This window comes from Argopecten irradians, chromosome 6, assembly GCF_041381155.1.
Source record: "Argopecten irradians isolate NY chromosome 6, Ai_NY, whole genome shotgun sequence".
NCBI lineage: Eukaryota > Metazoa > Mollusca > Bivalvia > Pectinida > Pectinidae > Argopecten > Argopecten irradians.
The window spans coordinates 28,645,995-28,666,552 of record NC_091139.1 but is presented as its reverse complement, the minus strand read 5'-3'; the positions used below and the strand labels follow the sequence as shown (position 1 = coordinate 28,666,552).

At 33.0% G+C, this 20,558-nt stretch overlaps 1 protein-coding gene across 1 annotated transcript; it reads left to right on the top strand.

Annotated features, from left to right (window-relative positions):
- The first annotated feature begins 390 nt into the window (after positions 1-390).
- On the top strand, positions 391-20,058 carry LOC138325536 (receptor-type tyrosine-protein phosphatase alpha-like). Its single transcript, XM_069271282.1, has 30 exons — positions 391-624; positions 1,591-1,803; positions 2,606-2,851; positions 3,105-3,203; positions 3,580-3,672; positions 3,883-3,975; positions 4,154-4,249; positions 4,778-4,873; positions 5,254-5,343; positions 6,290-6,385; positions 8,672-8,761; positions 9,043-9,171; positions 10,062-10,167; positions 10,317-10,405; positions 10,521-10,783; positions 10,953-11,040; positions 11,327-11,403; positions 11,877-11,913; positions 12,515-12,612; positions 13,089-13,217; positions 13,581-13,726; positions 13,965-14,100; positions 14,379-14,525; positions 15,496-15,595; positions 15,909-15,982; positions 16,509-16,634; positions 17,006-17,122; positions 17,499-17,656; positions 18,291-18,426; positions 18,770-20,058. The coding sequence occupies exons 1-30, from the start codon at positions 546-548 to the stop codon at positions 18,836-18,838; spliced, it is 3,516 nt and encodes a 1,171-aa protein (XP_069127383.1). The 5' UTR covers positions 391-545; the 3' UTR covers positions 18,839-20,058.
- The last annotated feature ends 500 nt before the right edge of the window (positions 20,059-20,558 follow it).

Sequence of the window (20,558 nt, the reverse complement as noted above, 5' to 3'; positions counted from 1 at the left end):
CTTATAGTCCTTTAATACCTACTGCGCGTTATTTCTGTCGTTAAATGCATGATATATTTGATAGACATATCTCATAGTAGTGTTTATAAATTAATTATGCAAGGTATTTCTTAAAAAAAACAATCGACGGCAATTGACGATCTACATACAATGTATGGTAGTTATAACAGGTTTACAGTTCCGACTGTAGGTATATATTACCATATTAAGCCTGTATAAAATGTTGGATTTTTTTCCCAAATCATTGTTTGTGCATTGTTCCTCATTCTGGAGAGTGTTTTTTTTGTTTGTATAGTCTAGTCCAGAATCATCGAAGTTCCAAAGCCATTTAAAAGGTACACGACTGTTTCACTACTTCCTTATCGAACTTTAGCTAACAGTACAATGATCTATAATAATATAAACTCGTATATAGATGAAGGCCGGTAAAGCGTGAACCGGTTTAAAACTTTCTTAAGCCTGGCCGCTCGCCTACGTTTACCTTCTGATCTACTTCCTGGTCGACAGTACACTAGCTAGTAAAACAGAGGAGGATTAAGACGGATATGTCGTCCAGAAACTGTTTACGGTACTGGGAGATATTCCTAGTCCTGTTGTTCTTCATACCAGCATCAAGAGCTGCATGTAAGTGGAATCCACCTTTATATATTCAATATTCAATCAATCAATCAAACTTCATTGACATCGTCATTACATGACTTAGTGGAATATATCAATATACATATATATGACAAAGTATTATTCTATTTTCACGTATCATTAACATTATCACTATACTAACTTAAGCTATATCTTTGTGTTGCTGAAGTATGAGTATCCATTGCCAACTTTTTCCAACGATATAGATATTGATAATAAAGTACAAATATCAATGATTTTGGTCCATAGATCTCTATTTATCAGATTATAATCCTAACTTAAACGACTTAATAATCAAAAGTTCCGGGATCCAAATGCTGCCGAACAACGAATTGTATAGGTACACGAATACGATTACCTTATGTATTTATTTAAAACACGTGGTTTTATTTAATATTCCCGTGTGCTTGTATTGTATGTGTTGCGAGATAGGGGTCTCTTTTGTCGCTGAATTACTCAACGTGATTTTGCTGGCGCTTAATTCAGTTGATGTATAAGCATTTAATTATATGACATAAAGCTCTTTTTCTAGATAGTAGCCCATATATTATTTATGCATGTATTGTATTTTATAGAAATGTTACATACACGTAACAGTATGTAGAGTATGAAAGTAAATACACTGACTAATGTTATTTCTTATATTTTTGTGATTGATTCCAGCTAACATTTAGATTGATTTCGGTTGTTTTGACTTTGCTTTCTATTGTATTTTACAATTGTTGGATTTGAAGTTATAAATGTCATATACTTGTATTTTCAATCGATTTTGCTCAATTTACCCGAAAAAAACAACTTAATTTTCTTATATTTCGTCTTTTTATTTATTGATGCAGTCTGCCGTTCTTCTTGGCATTAGTTTCATTCGGAAAGACCTTATTTTCATCTTTTGAAAAAAAAACTGCTAGCAAAACATTAACACAAGGACTCTCTCTTGTCGCAAATCCCTAGATCAGATAAATATCACGAACAACGCAGCATCCCAATCATCAGAGCAAGACTCCTTAAGATGGGGAGCAAGTAAGGCAATTGACGGTTGTACCAATCAACTCATGCAATCTGACTGCTGTTCTCACACCGGGACTAAACAGTATAAACAAGCATGGTGGCGTGTGAATATAGGACAGGGGTTGACGATAGGATACATCACCATATTCTACAGAAGTAAGTAGCATTTTATCAATAGGCAATCAGTCATAAATCGTGCTTATTTGAATATCGATATGATGCATAAATCGGTATAATTATTGCATTCGCATTTTTTGGACACGTTAAAACTTCAGTTGAAACTCTACTAGTTATTTTCATTTTAAATATACCATCACGACGCAAACACTGGGTTATTAAAAAAAAATAATAATAAACAACATGACATTATATTTTAATTTTTACTGACTCAATAAAACTACTTAAAAATCCGGGTTTGTTCATGAACTTGGGTATCTTAACATCGGTCTTCGCACAAGAAAATATTTTATCTAGACCTACTTTCACCTAGGCGTAGCTTCGATTTCCTAGGCCTAGATGAATCTGCATCTAAACAGCGGTGATTTTTTTTTAAAAAGTGCAAATATTAGGCCTATGGAAAGATTTTTACAATTTTAAAAAACATTTTTATGAACTCTCATTTTGCAGTTTTGGCATTTGTTTTGCTCATGTTGTCAGCAAAGGAGGAATGAGACGCGTTCATTCATTTTGATTCAAGAGCAATTCGATTAATCAGCCCATGAAATCGACCAAAGCAAGATTCAATTCTTAAATATTGTATTATAATACCACAAAATGGTCATGACATTGTAAGGACATTACTGAAAAAGTGAAAACATAAGTAAGCAGATGTGGCCTATGCTATCGTCTGATGTTTGATGACAATATAACAAGTGTCCAGTATATTAAAGCAACAAAACAGATATCATTCAATTAATTTTACATTTTAGATCATTATTTCAACAATACATTTTTGTAGATAATTCTGCGTATAGATTTGGTGGATATTCGTTGTACGTATCAAACTCAACTGCTATCCCTCCACAAGGAACTCTCTGCTATAAAGATAATAGCAGTTTGTGGACTGGTGTCAGCTTAAACCCGACACACGAGTGTCCGAGTGAAGCTCAGTATGTCATTGTCTACAATCGGAGAGAAACGCCTAAAACACGTGACTGGTATGATGATTACGCTGTCCTGGAACTGTGTGAGGTCCAGGTGTTTGGTATGTCCATCTATTATGTTATACAATGAGTGTGATTACCATAGCATTAGACCTAACTTATCATACATGTTCATATTTCCCATGCATGTATAATTATATGAAATATCATTCAAATTTATGATAAAACTCATCAACGAACAATCAGCAATGTATATCATCAGACATAACACTGCTGGGGAACGTACTTGCTGCAATGACACTAACAAACTTAGCATGATCGTTGTAAACAATGTTTGACTTTCATTTTGTGAAGGATGTCCAAGAGGATTATATGGTTCTGAAAATTGTAACAATATATGCTCCCCGAGCTGCTTTGGAGGAAATTGTAACGCGGTATCTGGGCACTGCTTCTGTAAGTTTGTATAGACGACACGGTATTAAATGATTATAACATAATTATATATAACTGCAAACGTTAACTTATCTATACATCAAAAAAGAAAAAGCACTTTAAATTTTCAACGTTGCAAGGAAACTATTTGATATCTATTGTCGCCTTTAACGACTAGTTTGTAGTTCCCTTGTTAGTTTGCTCATTCATCAATGACTATGATGTCTAGTACAAACGTTGGAAATAAACATGTATCCGTATGGAAAACAATCAAATAAAGTCATTATTTAATAAATAACCTACTGAATGACGACAGCTGTACATATTTACGTTATGTAACAAAACTTTAATTATCATTGTCATAATTATGATATCATTAATGAGAATCACATTTCAGTTTGTTCCCCTGGGAAATATGGCGACCTTTGTCAACAAAATTGTGGTCCAAATTGTAACACGAGTTGCGAGAAGGATTCGGGACATTGTATAGGTAAGATGCAAAGTATTTGTATGCCTATTCTGTCTATAACTTAAACCATAAGCGTAAACCAAAATTAAAGTATTGCTTCTGCTTTTAAACAAGTCGGTTCGTGTACAGCGTCAGAGTCATATATTTGAGTCAAAGTTTATTTGATTCTATTTGATGCTAGGAAATTCAATTTATAGATATATTAACTTATGATAGAATACTTTTTTCTAGGATGCATTGCCGGCAAAACAGGAGATTTGTGCAATAATAATTGTCGAGGGAATTGTGTGTCATGCAGCCAATCGTCTGCTTCAGACTGCTATGGTATGAATAAAATAATCACTAGTTACTGATTAATCACGTGTCAAAATATGTTACTGTCATTTAGGTTAGTTTTAGATTCTGTAAATTGGGTTGAATATTTAATATCCGTTGCATAAGGTCCTTAAATTTAAGATATTCTAATTACATAATAATACGCAAATATTTGTTTTTACTTCAGAATGTATAAATGGGAAACATGGCGGCAGTTGTCAGCTTGATTGTTCTAACAACTGTAAGGCAAACACATGCACGAAGGATGAAGGATTTTGTATAGGTAAATATTGTAAGTTCGAGGTGAGTTTTATAGTGTAACGTCTCATTAACAGCCAGTGCCATGTAAGGACGCGCCAGGTTTGTTAGTAGAGCGAAACCGGAGTACCCGGAGAAAAAACCGAGACAAGTGGTCAGTATCTGGCAATTGCTCCATTTGGGCTTCGAACTCGCGACCCAGAGGTAGAGGGCCTATGGTAAAATGTCGAGACATATTAACTACTCGACCAGCGCGGCCCCTGCAGATTCGAAAACCAAAAATCATGGTGAATTGGTGATTCTTTAATAATTTGTATTCAAATAAATACTTTCTATTGTCTAATTATGACCAAACATCAAGTAGTATTAACCATCATATATATTGTAATATTTTAAATTATCATCAAAAGAGAAAGTTTATTATACAAAAAATAATATGTTTCTCAATATTTCTTTAACCATATAGAAGAAAATCATCCGTACAAAGTTAACGTTATGTGTTTTGAATATGTGTCTGTACAACTAATCTTGCTTCTTCTTCTATATATTTTAGGAGAATGCGTTGATGGTAAATACGGTGACACATGTGAGATCGATTGTCCCAGTGGGTGTAATGGCAAATGCACTAAAGACAATGGGTTTTGTGCAGGTTTGTAATACATGATCACAACAATCGGTGTGCGATTTTACTGTCCAAGAAAAGTATGTAAGTTTGAATAATGGGAATAATTCACGTACAAAGTGATACCCGATAACGTTTGTGCGAAACTATTGTTTCTATTGATGATTATTTCAGCAGGAAGGTTAAAAATAGTAACGTTTCATCACCACTTGAGATACTAGTCCCGCACAAACGTTATAGGGTATATAATATGATACGTGCATTAGTCCGAATAAACACTTCTTTTTATATATCTATCACATTTGATTTTCAAATATTAAGTTGTAAAATCGAAAATCTATATAACTGTTCAAATAATTGTATTAATTCCATAGATACTAAAACAGAATGACATGTCTTTTTTTCAGAATGTGTTCCTGGTAAAAGAGGTGACCAATGTAATGTCAACTGTTCGGCGACCTGTGTGACATGCAGCCAATCAACCGACGAATGTTTTGGTAATAACAACTTTATGATAGCGATATTTATAGAATGAAGATATAAAGCTTGATACAACCGATATAGGTTGAAACAAATTATACGAATTGACAAACAGGTACTGTATGTATTGATTGAATTCAAAGTTTTCTTAGTGTTTCAAGTAATGACCCAACCTATATCACACTAGTGATTTTCATAATAAATATCATAGCGTCCAACTGGAACAAATTTTTAGGTAAATGGCCACGATCTGTTGAAAACTCCATAATCAAGATCATCAATTAAGAATGTCTCAGGGTCATCAGCCTTTAAAAAGTTCAAGGTTATTGGTCTAAAAGAATTAGATATAGTGTTACAATATCCTTAAAGATTTCACTGCATCAAACACTTGTAAATTATTCTTCTTCATTGATACGATAGCTAAGGCACCTTACGGTTGTATTGTCCTTATTTGTCATGATTAGACAGTAGAATGTATTTATTTGAATACAAATTATTAAAGAATCACCACTTAACCATGATTTTTGGTTTTCGAATCTGCAGGGGCCGCGTTGGCCGAGTAGTTAATATGTCTCGACATATGTATTGCTAAGAAGGGAATGTTTTATAGCTTTTTGATTGAATCAATAAAAACATTAATTTCCCTTAAATAAATTCAAATAATTTTCGTGCTTACATATTTACATATACAAATCATATTTAGGAAGTGTTCTAATTTGAGCACTGGTGACATATTTACAAAACATGAAATGAAATCTTAAGTGATCTATTACGAAATATTATGAAACAAATCAGGATTCAAGCACTCATTTTGGCACCGCCACGTTAGATAATTATTTCGGCTTCCATTTAATTTTTAAATACTTTGTCGAATTAATATTCGACGGATACTTAGCATTTTGCTGTGGTTATCTTTGATTTTAATTCTTTTTCACATTCATATCAATACGTTTTATGTTACAGAATGTGTTAATGGAAAACATGGCACAAGGTGTGAAAATGATTGTTCTATCTACTGTAGAGGCCGACAGTGTGAGATGGACAACGGTCATTGTATTAGTAAGAAGCATGTGGGCCTACTCCTGCGAGACGTTGATGAATAATTCATGAACATTAATGAATTTATTCATGAATAAAATTCATAAATATTCTTCAATTATTCATGAATATTCTTATGCAATTCATGAACTTAAAACTTTCTTCATGAATGATCTAGGAAAAACTAGTTCATGAACGTTCATGAATCATTTTTATTCTTGAAATCAAGAACATTAATGAATAATGCATTCATGGAAATTCATAAAAAGCTCTATTGGAACTTGAAACCATCATGAATGATCAGGGAAAAAAAGTTTATTCGTGAATATTCATGAGTTATTCATGAACTACAACTCGCAGCAGTATTCACAAACAATTCATGAATATTTATGAAACTTCATGAACTGGAACAATTCATGAATATTTATGAACTAGGTCGTGTTCATGAAGTTTAAAAAATGCAAGTTTAAGTCAGCGACATCATAATTTCATAAACTCTACTTGGGGTCCTGAATTGAATTTTTCTATCAAATCAATGACAATTCTATTGGAATCAATTTGATATCTTATGAAACAAATTCTTGTTACAATAGGTATAATCTATATACATGTAATAAGATATTGCATCAGATTTTAACATGGAATCACCAACAGTTTACTATGTTCATTATATTTTCATACTGCCACAAATAAGTGCTAACACAATCTGTTTTCAGAGATATGCAGCATTCAATTTCATCATACATTCCAAGTAAATTAGTATTTGTCCAAAATAAACCTATAGTTGTAAAGGATGATATATGATATGTTGTTTATATGGGCAACTATATTAAATAACATTTGACAAAATTGAACAAACCAATATCTATGCATAATTTTATAGCAATATCAGTGTGCAACAATTTCATGTTGAAAAGAACTGCAGATAAATCAAAACTTACTAAAAGTGTTCATTTGTGCTTAAAGAAATCCAGGAATGGAATAATCCGTTCACTAATGTGCCAAAACTTACATTTTAAGATGAATAATTTCCCCTTCGTCACGCTAGCAGATGCAGCAGCCTATATGGATAGTGACTTCTTTGGCGGGAAATATATATAAAAGTCATGTGACTCATGTAGTCATGTGACCTCAGTGTATATTTATTAAAATTCGTCAAAATGAATGAAATAGCATTTCAAGAATCATTCATGAAGTTTTATGCATAACTGATATTCATTAAAATTCTTTAAAATGAATGAAAATTGTTTATTCATTTTGAAGAATTGCAATGAATATCAGTCATACGTAAAAACTTCATGGATAATTACTTCATACATTGATCATGAACAACCATGAATGTTTCATGGATTCATAAAACTTCATGAAGAGTTCATGGGAGTCATATGATGAATATTCATGAACCTTTTTTCATGAACCACAATCTGCTAATATTCTAGAAAGTTAATGAATCATTCATGAATATTCATGATGTCATGAATACCATCTCGCAGGGGTAGGCAATGATATGACAACTTCTCTTATTTAAAAGAAACATCAGTAATTAATTTGAGGATGCAGAAGGTGGGATAGATTTGTAAAACGTCTCCATTGTTTTGTATATTGTTTTCGACACATGTTTGGTCAATATTATGAAGTTTCTCCTTCTGATATTTGGCAATGTGATATTCCTCATGTTATAATTATGATGTGTAATTAGATATTTATTTTAATTGCATAGAGGTATGGAATAATATAGAGAATACATGATCAGCGCCTTGAAATATAATCTGTATTTAGGTGAGAATTAAGAAAGACAAAATTGACCAGCCTTAGGCGAGCCGCGACGTTTTCTTTCTGACCTGTGCCAAAATACAGCTTGTATTTAAAGACACTGTCCATGTATACTTTTTCTCTGTAGCATTCACCAAAAACCATACATATTTTACCTGAAAGATGCCAATACAGTTGCAAGTATGTCCGTCTTTCAAACAATAGTTGGCCTCGGAATTAGATATGTTGAATTGGTGAACGTGTAGTACTGACATTTTTAAATACAGCTGATTTCAGCAAAATTATATCTGGTAGGTACATTCCGACAACACCCGTGCTGGTTGCTGGATAAAAGAATATATACTGTTTTAAATACTGTACATTTCATATGTTCGACCACATGTGAGAAGAGTCTTTGACTCAATATGCAATCGAATGAAAATAAAGTCAATTATTATCATACATATATACTTCTGCTTCCTCGGTCGATATCGTATAAGAACCTTAAATGTATATTCGCCTTATTAACGTTTCCCACTCTAATGTTTATCGAAGGCTGCGAATATGGATACTTTGGGCAATACTGTAATTCACAATGCGAAACGGAATGCAAAGTATGCGAACAGAGCAATGGCATTTGTACAGGTAAATACTTTGACCTATTGATCTAACAGGTCAGGTTATCTGGTATTTAAGAAACGGTGTATCCCTATCTTAAATTCAATGACTAATGCATAATTGTGAAAGAATTTTTCATAACACAATCCGTTTTAAGTCAATGCATACTTATACTATTTTAAATAATCGCTCAGCACAACTTAATACAAATGCGGTATTTTTTCGGTGGCAAGCATATTATGAATTTAAATTCTGTTATGAGCATTGGTTCAAAATAAGGGTATCATGTACACCCATTTTATTGATAGAGTGCACGGACAGTCTGTACGGTGCTAACTGTAGTATACCTTGTGGAAACTGTGAGAGATGTAGGAAGGACACTGGTGAATGTCTATCGATGTGTGCTGCTGGATACGAGGGGATTACCTGTATGGCGAGTAAGATATCAATAAGTTGTTCAATACAATAAAAAACAATAATTTTATCAAAAGTTGCATATTTCATACAAATAACTTTAGCTCTTGTGAGCTATTTTTGCGACAAGCAAAAGTATGTATGCATGTATGTAACAGAAAATTACAATTGAATTTGAAAATAAAATAAATATGTTAGTTCATGTATAGTGTCATGATATCGTAAATCTACTTATTTTGGCGCATAAAATTGCAATGCAAAATTTGATATTGATGACGTGATGAATTTGTTTACTCATAGCAATTTTTGTACTAACGGCATACATAATAATATCAAATAATATAATGAACGTAATCATGTTCTAGCGCCAAAAAATACTAAAATATGCTCGTCGGTAAAATACGGTAAATCGGCAGTGAAGACTTGTTTATGAATTGAATAAATACCATTTCCTACAGTATTCAGAGTGTGTTTAAAAGCCCTCCATTTCAAATCTAAAAGTTTTTTGTCGAGACATATGACATATATGTTACTTAATGAATCAAATAGGGGCCGCGGTGGCTGAGTGGTTAAGATGTCCCGACATATTACCACAAGCCATCTACCTCTGGGATGCGGGTTCGAATCCCATGTGGGGCAGTTGCCAGGTACTGACCGCTGGTCGGTGGTTTTTCTCCGGGTACTCCGGCTTTCCTCCACCAACAAACCTGGCTCGTCCTTACATGACCCTGGCTGTTAATAGGACGTAAAAATAAACAAACCAAACCAAATATGAATCAAATATAATTATCATTTATTGTGGGATTTGCCATGATTCTATTTCCATTTCAAGTGTATCTTAATATCAAAATACTCGTAGATTCTATGTAACACAATAGCCACCGGAATTTATTTGATTTCACGTTAATTACAGGAATCATGCCGCCATCTAGCGGCAGTACGGGGACGATTGTTGGTGTCCTAGTTGGTATACTGGTCGTGGTGGTGATAATCATTGTCATTGTGTTGATTATCAGAAGGTATGCTTGTTTACTGTATGTGTTTTTGTTTATATAACGTGTATGAAATATAACTTCTACTGACATTCTATCATCATACAACAACCTTTCCGATAGTAATATATAAGTCATCTAACATTATACCTTTTTTTACTTTGTTAACATTTCAGACGGAGACAAAATTCAGCGAAAGATAAACCTTTCGACGATATGAACCGAAATGGACTGTCTACCTCATTCCATCATAATAGAATGGATGGTAAGATTTTGTAGTAATGGCGGAAATAATCAACAACATATAACAAATATTAACAAATAGCAAGTATGTTATTATATGACTGAAATCAACTCGTTAATATCAATTTTTATACCAGATGAGAGTAACAGTACAAACGTTTATTCCGAGCCCGAGCCTGAGGCCAAATACGTTAAAGAGGCAAAGATAGGGGAAGGACATGTTTATATCAATGCTAATGACGTCACTAAAGACGAACATCCGGGGAGTGTTTACGCCAATGCTGATATCGACGATTCCTACTACAATGCTGTTGACCCTGGGACAGCGATATCGGAATTGAAAACAATGGTGAAAACAAAGATGTTAAACAAGACTAAAGTATTTGAAGATGAATACAAGGTAAAAACGAAATCGAGAGCAAACAGTAAAACATTTACATGCTTTATTAGTTCCTGTTATAATGATATTGTTTATATGCATTGACAAAAAAGTGGTATTGATAGAGATGTTAAATGATGAACTAAATTAATGCCACATCACATGCCAGTAATAATATGCGTTTTTAAAGGCACTTCCTACGGGCGACCTCCATGCAAACAAAATTGGGATGAAATCAGAAAACAAATCGAAAAATAGATTCAAGACTACTTTTCCATGTAAGTCTTTATTATCGGGTTGAAACGATTTTACATTTTGTTTATTTTCAAATATAATTCTCGAACGTGCTAGCGCGTAAACTCATAAAATATCAAAAATAAACTTAAATATGAAATACCAGGTATTATATTAACAAAGGAAAACATTACCTATATTTCATTGTACATATTCATTTTATCGATTAATAGGTACAACTTCATTTGCTGTTGCCATGGTTTACTAATCGATCCTTCGATTTTTTCTCTAAAACAACTGAAGTAACTTATTTGAATTGTTGTGTTACAGATGACCATTCCCGAGTGGTTCTTGACAAAGTGGACAAAGACCAAAAATCTGATTACATCAACGCCAACTACATAGATGTTTGTATCACAATGAATTATGATACATTATCTCAATAGAACGTTAATAGATCTACATGTGCATATGCTACATTATATTCATGCACATAATCAAGGAAAAGACATTTAGGAATACACGAGGGATTCGCAAACTACCTATGTCATTCTAAGAAAACTACACTATGTGTAAAAATTAATTATTGGGACACAAGGCAAACCTAATTTAACAGAGGGTTTACAACAGCACAACATATGTATTTTGCAAGAAAATTGTTGGCTGCAATATTTATGGCGCCGGCCGAAAAGTATAGTAGGTCGCGTACAAATATCTATTAAAATAATAATGTATGATGGAAAACATTTGTAAAATATAGAAAATGTTAGAATATTTATTCAGTTTCATATGCAAAGTTAAAATTAATTGGAGAAAATGTGTTGTCATAAAGACTCAATATAACAACTGTTATGACGTTTTTTATAAATCTTATTTTCAGGGTGTTTCCCTACCAGCTGAGTATATCGCGACTCAAGGTAAGTGTAACACTGATGTAAACAGCGAGCACAATACGTTACTGTTAGTCGCCATGTCTTTATTGCGTGATTATTAGTTTAATTAACAGTATCTGCTGTTAATGCATTCATGGCAAATCCTTTTTTTAGTAAATCTGGGTTCATAACGGATCCATAAACGATTTTTGAAACACAGGCTCTTAATCCCAATTGAATACTTTTTAATTTGCATTGATAAAATTAAAATCTTAGATACGATTAATTTTGTAGAATTTTTGAGAAAAAAAATCACAGGAATCATTTCACATCTGTATAATTGCTGATATTGCGCATATTGTTTGCTGGAAGCGACCTCATGTATCCTAAGAACACATGGTTTGAGGAGTCTGTAGTATTCGTTGACCGCATGCGGTTGAAAAATAGTTTATAAACACATGGACAATTGTTTGTTTCAGCGCATGATCGTTAGTGGAATGACACACCACCCAGTCTGAACGAAATTGTTGGAGGAATAATTTCACATGTTTCTTCCGGATAATTGTGATTATCATGAAAGATGGGATTGTTTGTGCATTTCACAAATCATTGTTAATTAATTGAACCTTTTTATCTTTGATAATAGGCCCAATCGACAAAACTATAGATGATTTTTGGCGCATGATTTGGCAACTGCAATCAGGAAAAATCGTTATGCTGACCAACCTTGTCGAGGGAACAAAGGTAACTAATGAAACAATACTGGATTGATTGTGTTCAAATCATTACGATAATACGTAAAGGAGAACGGAGGATATTTTAATTTTGATATTTTTTTACCTTTCATTATCTATCGAAAAGTATTCTTTTTTTATGAATAAAGTTGTGAAAATCATTGAAATGGACAGACAAAATGCATGACGCCTTATAAATGTTAGTAACTACACAGATTGTGTGCCTTTAAAATTATCATATGAAAAGTTCTTCTTAATTGACGAGTATGAAAAATAAGACACATATACATATTCTGTTTTTGCATATTAGGGTGGGTATTGATTGTGACGTCTTTTCTGAGATAACGACATAAGTTGTGCCCAAAATAATGACGTCACAATGCATACCTTTCCACAAGGGAGCTAACTTTGCAATATGCAAAGACGGAATATTATCAGCGAGTTGCAATGTACGTTGAAATGAACACATTGTCTGAAAATTTGTAGAAAAAGTGCGCCAAATACTGGCCCGATGAAGGAGAACCGATGGTAACAAAACATTTCAGCATTGTGCAGGATAGAGAGAGGGTCTACGCGTTCTATGTAATCAGGGATATCACAATCACAGAAAAGAAGGTATCAGTTTCTACGCATTCAGTGGCCCCGCGATAATCCGGATATCAATAGTCCGGAAAACACAAAATTCGGATGGAATGATAAGAGAATGGACTTGATAATTGACAAAGAAAACAGAATCCAGCAACCCGGAAAATTCAAAATGCGGAGGTTTTTGCTGGGAACGCAAGTGTTCGGATTATCAAGGGTTCACTGTATAGTTATCTGTTTGAAAAATTAAAATTAAAATAAGAAATCCTAATCTATGCCGACGTGACATATTGTAGTTGTTTGTGTAAATGTTGTGTATGAACCTTACCATCTGACTTTTTTATATATATACTTATTTGATGATTTTTGTTAGTGGAGTTTAAAACATTTCAGACCAAGTCTACACGACAGATCCATCAGTTTCACTACACCACGTGGCCAGACCATGGGACCCCGGATCCTAACGAACTGGTTGTATTCCATCGCCGTGTCATCAAATATAAAAACAGCTTACCAGGAAAGATGGTAGTTCATTGCAGGTAATTTTGATCATTTTTAAAATAATATATAAAGTAACATATTTTGCTTCAGTTCAAAACAGGTTTTGTTTTTATTTTAACTAAAGTTCTTTGTGTATGACCCGGATCAATCGACGTGTTTAGGCTGATGACATCCCTTATTCGTTCCTTTGTTTGATAAGATAATCGAATTGGATAAATCGATGGGTGGATGAAATACTGTGAATATGTGAATGATGTGGCATCCCTCTAATTTTAGTGCCGGTATAGGACGGACCGGAACATTTATCGCCCTTGACGCCTTATGGAAACATGGAAGACAAGTCGGAGCTGTAGACGTCAACCGATATATTAAAACAATGAGAAAAGATAGGGTAAACATGGTTCAAACGAGTGTAAGTAGGCTTTGATTTTGGTTTTAAAAATCTAACGTCCTATTAAAAACCAAGGCAATTTTAAAATTAGAATATCGATTACCATAAAATGTTTACAATATGGCAAAATATCAACCAAAGTTTCTTTTAAGTTCAAACTGAAATTTTAATGTTCTGCTGCCTTTTCCGGTAACACATATTCAATGCTGTAACATCCTAGATTAACATATTACCAAATGAAAGGAACAAAGACTAATAGTAAAAAACACAATGATATAAATATGTTGTTTTATATATAGGAACAATATATCGCTCTTCACCACATCCTGATCGAGGCGTTTGACCTACCAGACACGTTGGTATCGAGAGAGAAGTTCCACACCACTTTGACCAGTTTACAGAGTGGTTCACCCGAGAACCAGACAAAACTGAGACAGGAATATCAGGTTCATAATCTCTTATTATGATTTACATTATTAACGTTCTTTTCTGTATCTATGAATATTTTCTTAATTTCAATTTTAACGAATTTTGGTCATGTAAAGGGGGCGGCCATGCTTGAAATTTATTTATTACCGCCAAAAATATTTCCCTTAACGCGCTATCGCTATATTATTCCCTTAAAGGGACAATTCATTCTAAGAGAACATTAAAATGTGTACATATATCAGATAAATCCAAGTTCTAATGGAAATTAGATCAGTCGGTTTTACTGTGATATGCCTGACAAGCCCATAGTGGTGACATGTGAGAAACTTGCTCGCTGTCCGCTATTACACACTGTGGTCAAACTTCTTGTATGCCGAACCCTGTCCCTTGCTCGTAGAGTAATGCAATTTTTGTCTAAAACTGCTCAAATCGCTCTGACAATAGTGTGTTTACCTTATTAGGTGAATTGTCTTGCCTGAAAATCATTTTATCACCTTCTCAGTGGTTATGTAGTTCATTTGTTTAACGTGCGTTACTTTGGCTCGGGTATGGGTACAGCGTCCATATTGTACCTGCTTAATCGTATTGATCAACGATTTGATATTTCAACGACATTAATTAAAATACTTAACAATGTCGAGGAATTTGTCAATGTTTTACGTTATATGTTTCATAAGAAATGTAGAACAATACATTTATGCTATATTTGGCTTCTTGGTTATGTAAAAGAATTAGTCTGAGTGAATTGTCTCTTTAACGCGCTATCACTATATTAACAATTGTTTGTATTTTGTTATTTTAACTTTCCCATGCTAATCAATCCGAATTTATTCCGTTCGTGTCACCGCATTAGTACTGATGGCGTGAAACGAAGGGAAGTTACTCTGATAGAACGGAGTAACACTAGTAAAGCTGAATCAAAAAACAAACAAAAATATTCGAAATCTTCAAACTTTCTTATTTTTTTCTCGACGATTTGTTTTTAAGCTAACACAGGATCTCAAACCGATATATACCGCTGATGACTGCAGAACAGGCTCATTACCGACAAATGGTAACAAGAACAGAGACCAAAAGTCCCTGCCAGGTACACTACCAAATACAGAATTGTATGCTTCAACAGGGCATCCAGTAGACCCCTCAGAGAGTGTTTTTGGTCCAAAAAAATCATATTTGACTCTTTGGTTTCAAGCACATGACTATTTCAATGAATAGGTATATGTTTTGAAAGTTGAGATTTCTCAGAAATGGTTATTTGGCTTCTAAATCTACTAAAACGATAAGGTCAACTGGATGCCATGTTTAAGAACTAGCTTCGACATTAATCTATATTATTTCATTTTCAAAACGAAATGAGCAGAATTATGATATAAAATTTATAATTTGTGATCTACTTTCAGTTGATAAATTTAGGGTATACCTGAATTCCCCCGCGCAGGGTAGCACGGACTATATCAACGCTGTGGAAATTCCTGTAAGTTCGTATATATATACTGCTATACATCACAAAGGAGTATATTCCTCATATCATTGACAATACTTCAGTTTAGTGTTACAGCTTAATTGACCAATCGTGATAATTCCATTGGTATCGATATTGTGCAAGAATCTTCATTTTGTTTTATTATTTTACGATTAAAAAAAAAAACATTTTTCTAAAGACGATACTATAATCACATGTCTTCTATCTTTAAATGCATATATATATTTTTCTGATATTCGAAATTGTTATTCGTAACATGATTTTTTTTTTGTTCTTCAGGTACATAATACATGTTGTGCGGGGGGTTATGCATTTGATTACATTTTATGTAATATATTTCACTCCCTGTTCGTATAACGATATGATTTTTTACATCAGTTTTCTGTAACAAAAATAAGTCGACAAGCTCACTCGTAAAATCTGATGACATAACAATTAACACATGTAAAATAGAACAATCTAGATAAATATTATTGTGATAAATTATATAATAGGATATTCTACGTTACTTTTTTAGTCCTACACCTCCAGAGACGGCTACATCGTCACACAGAACCCTCTACAGAACACCGTGGTCGACCTATTAACAATGATAATGGACTATGACTGTGATACCGTTGTTATCATCGAAAACGACAACCTGGTAATTAGACATTGTGTTTGTGTATACTGTAGAGTTTTTAACATTCGCGGGGTTTAATTTCGATAATTTCGTGAATTCTTTCAAATTTGCGAAATCTGAATCATTCTGCTAACAGACACCTCCATAAGTGTCACTGTCAGTAAGTGATTTCTTCCCAACAAATTAATTTTATGTTGTGTTTGTTTTCGTGTTGTTTTAAACTTGTAATCACTTGCGAAAGATTTCTTTAAAAATAGTTTGAATGAAAAAAAATAATGTAACTATAATCAATATACGAGACGTCAATAAATTAGCAAATCGTACGATTTGACAAAAACTATTTGTTTTATTTTGAGTGTGAATTAGCCATGTTATGAAATGTTAATTCTCAGGAATGGTTGCCAGAAAAGGACAGTGAAAAATCTCTCGGATGTTTTGTAATCAAACATGAAGCAGACTCATCGAGCCTTTCCAATACAAACATTACCGATTTTATCATCTCAAACAAAGTAAGATTTCATTGTAGGCATTTTGATTCAAGTTAGTGATACATTATACATATTTCTGTAATAAAAGTTCACATGATATAGATAGGCTTTTTGATTCAATAATTAATGACACCATATATATATATTTGTAACAAAATTTTATATGAGATAGATACATAAAAACATATAGTCCACGTTCAAACGTGTTTAAATATCACATTTTGTCAATTTGTTTTGACTTATAAGGCGGGTTCATAATTTCTAAGAGAGAGAGAAAAATAAAAATAAATTAAAAGTATACAAAATGTACAGGCATTTCTCTACAAGGATTTGAACCAGGCGACGAAATATTAAGAACTTTTTAACGGTTTTGTACATACATGCTTGATTATAACAGGAACACAAATATGAGTCCAGAGTTAGGGTGTTTCACATGTCTGGATGGGATAAAGAAGCATCAATTCCACAAAACTCCCAAGGTCTCCTGCAACTGCTAGAGATTGTGGATAGCCGCCGAAAGTCAAATCAGTCCAAACGAACAGTGATCATGTGCAGGTTTGTATTAAAAGTTTATTTGGTTTTTAGGCAATAAAAGAGTGCTTTCTGACGGTATATCAAGTTAAATTGTGTTCCAATAAATTGTTTGCGTTCAGTTTTCGTTCGCCACGTTTGCATATTTCATATTTTTTATATTTTCCTGGAAATATCATGAGCTTTGTGATAACAGTATTTATCAAGGAACTCGAAGTATAACTTTCAAAGATATATATTGTCTTCTTTAGAATTCCTTCAAACCCATAATAAATATAAATAAAATGATACATACCATAATCCACTTTCTGTTTGCAAGATGGAAATGTTATTGTAATTTCTCTACATAGGTCGAACGTGAATCCAAATTTTGCACGCAAAATTATATAAATGTATATATGAATGCATAATTGTCTGTAACAGCTCTTGATGACGAACTTATGTTTTCGCGAATAAGTGTATACGCAAAAATTTAGTGCTTTACAGTCAAGTTACTCCGTCTAAAAGCATATGAAAATACTCCTTATAGTAATATGTTAACATAAAAAAACACTTCAGTTACATCAGTAGACATTTCTAACACACAAAAAAACTTTAAACTGAAATCATATATGAAACATGCGACACTCAATCCTCTTCCGTTTTTTTCACTTTTCAGAGACGGGTACTCCCAAAGTGGACTTTTCTGTTGTATAAGCAACGCGCGGGATCAGATTAAAACTGATGAAGAAGTCGACATATTCCAGATTGTCCGACAATTACTTTTCAGACGACCAGAGTTCGTCACATGCTATGTAAGTATCATAAATATATGTGGCAGTGCTGTATAGTTGTTAAATCTCGTGATTTACTGTTTCCCCGGGAATATCGTATTCGCGTATTGTTTGTAGCTTTGAAAGCGTCATTTACCAAATGCCGTTGGAATGTTAAACATATTTTGTGAAAAGTTTCGAGAGGTATTAAATTTCATGAAATTGAGTGAATCTTCAAATTTAGCCGAATTAAAAACTTGATGGGGAATAAAAATTATTTGGAACATACTGCAAAAGAACATTCATTTAGGAAGCATTGTAAAGACGACATTATGTATTTACGGTATACACACACTAATTAAAACATTGTTTTCTTCCGTTTCAGGACCAATACCAGTGCTGTTACAACACAATTAGGGATTATCTTGATACCACCGATGTGTATATGAACTGAAAGTATAAAATAATGATTCAACAAAATTCTGGATATTATTTCAATTGACCTCTTCAGTGTGTACATAAATGATATTCTACAACAAGGAGTTATCGCGATGCGACAAAAGCGCTGGAGACTGTTTGTAAAAAAAATCATGATATGTAAATGTTTTACATATACATTAATATGTAAATATGTATGATATTTCTATGATTTAAAAAAAATATGGATTGCATAGATACCGCAGAGATGTGTATCAAATACGGACTATCAGTGGGGTAAATATAACGTTTTACTAACCTGGTTGAATAGAATATTTACCGAGATAAGGTTACTTGCTGTAGCCTCCATAGAGTTATATAAACTGACCTTCGAAATCAGGTGTAAAAATGTAATGTTTAAGCCAGGTTACTATCGTTAAGTGTGTATAACCAGTATGCAATTACAAACGACAAACTATAACAACGAAGACGGTGGAAAAAGGGAAAATTTGTAGACTTGAAAATAGGTGCTGAATCAGACGTGATTCTATACATGCTAGAAAGTATCATTCTTTGTAAAGTAATTTCAGTTCACCTGAGACGAAGTCGCAAGTGACTTAATGTATTTTTATCCCCTTTTTTTCGTGCTTCGTCCATTTTCTGTCGTGTGTCCACCAACAATTTACATTTTTGAATTGTTCCCCAGAACTGCTTTCAATGAAATTTTGCACGAACCTTTTAAGACTAATTGAAATTGTAAATTATATGCTTTTCCCCTTGCGGGATATTTTTGAGCATAATGTGTTCAATTTCCATAGTAATTAAGTCAAACTAGCATAGAGGTATTAGCTTGTGAAACCATTTTAATATAAGTCCAAAATTGCCCTGGTTGAACCCCTAAGCCAGAGAGAGTGTCAACAGACGTCAAATGACTGAAACAAAACTCTTCTTAATTCACAGATGTGATGCAAATACTTTTCATACATTAAAAGGTAAAATTGATAAAATTACTTCTTTGATGTAGGAGTTTTATTTTTGTGTTACCAACAGGTTATATTTTTGTCACTTTGGGGCCATTGTTGCAACTGTATAAAATTGTATGCTCACGTTACGTAATTTATCCTGAATAATGTTAAGAGCCTTGTGGGTGCAATGGCTCAACTTATAGTGTGTATACAAAAATGTACATCTTTATCAGGTGACCGTTAAGGCCCAAGGCTTCTTGTTGTTTCATGTTCTGTTTTAATATACATATATTCTTTTCATTTGTTCTTGTGATATATTTTTTATATTAAAATTTTTAACATTTTTTTATGAATAAATATTTACAATATCATCTTTTACATTGGTGTTTGAGTTAACATTTGTCAGATTTCATTTAAAAAAAAATTAAGTAAATGAACGGTTTCGATTAAAAAAAAATACAATATATCCCGATTCTTATTACTTTTTAATGCGATGTTCATATTGAATTGTATTTTCTCATACGTTTTACTCTATACATACTGCTCATTAAAGAAATAATTATTTGGGAAGAGTTAGATGCGCATTTCGCTTTTAGTTTCTCATAAATGTCTTAACAACTCTTAATTATGTCTTATGAACTGTCTACTGTAAACACATACTTCAACGCAACCAAATTTTAGCACAGGATCGTTTTGAACTTATGTACAATGATGAATCAGTAAATTGATAGTTAACAGAAAAAAACAATGAGGAAATAATATTTAAACGCAATATTTTAAAGAACTAAAATA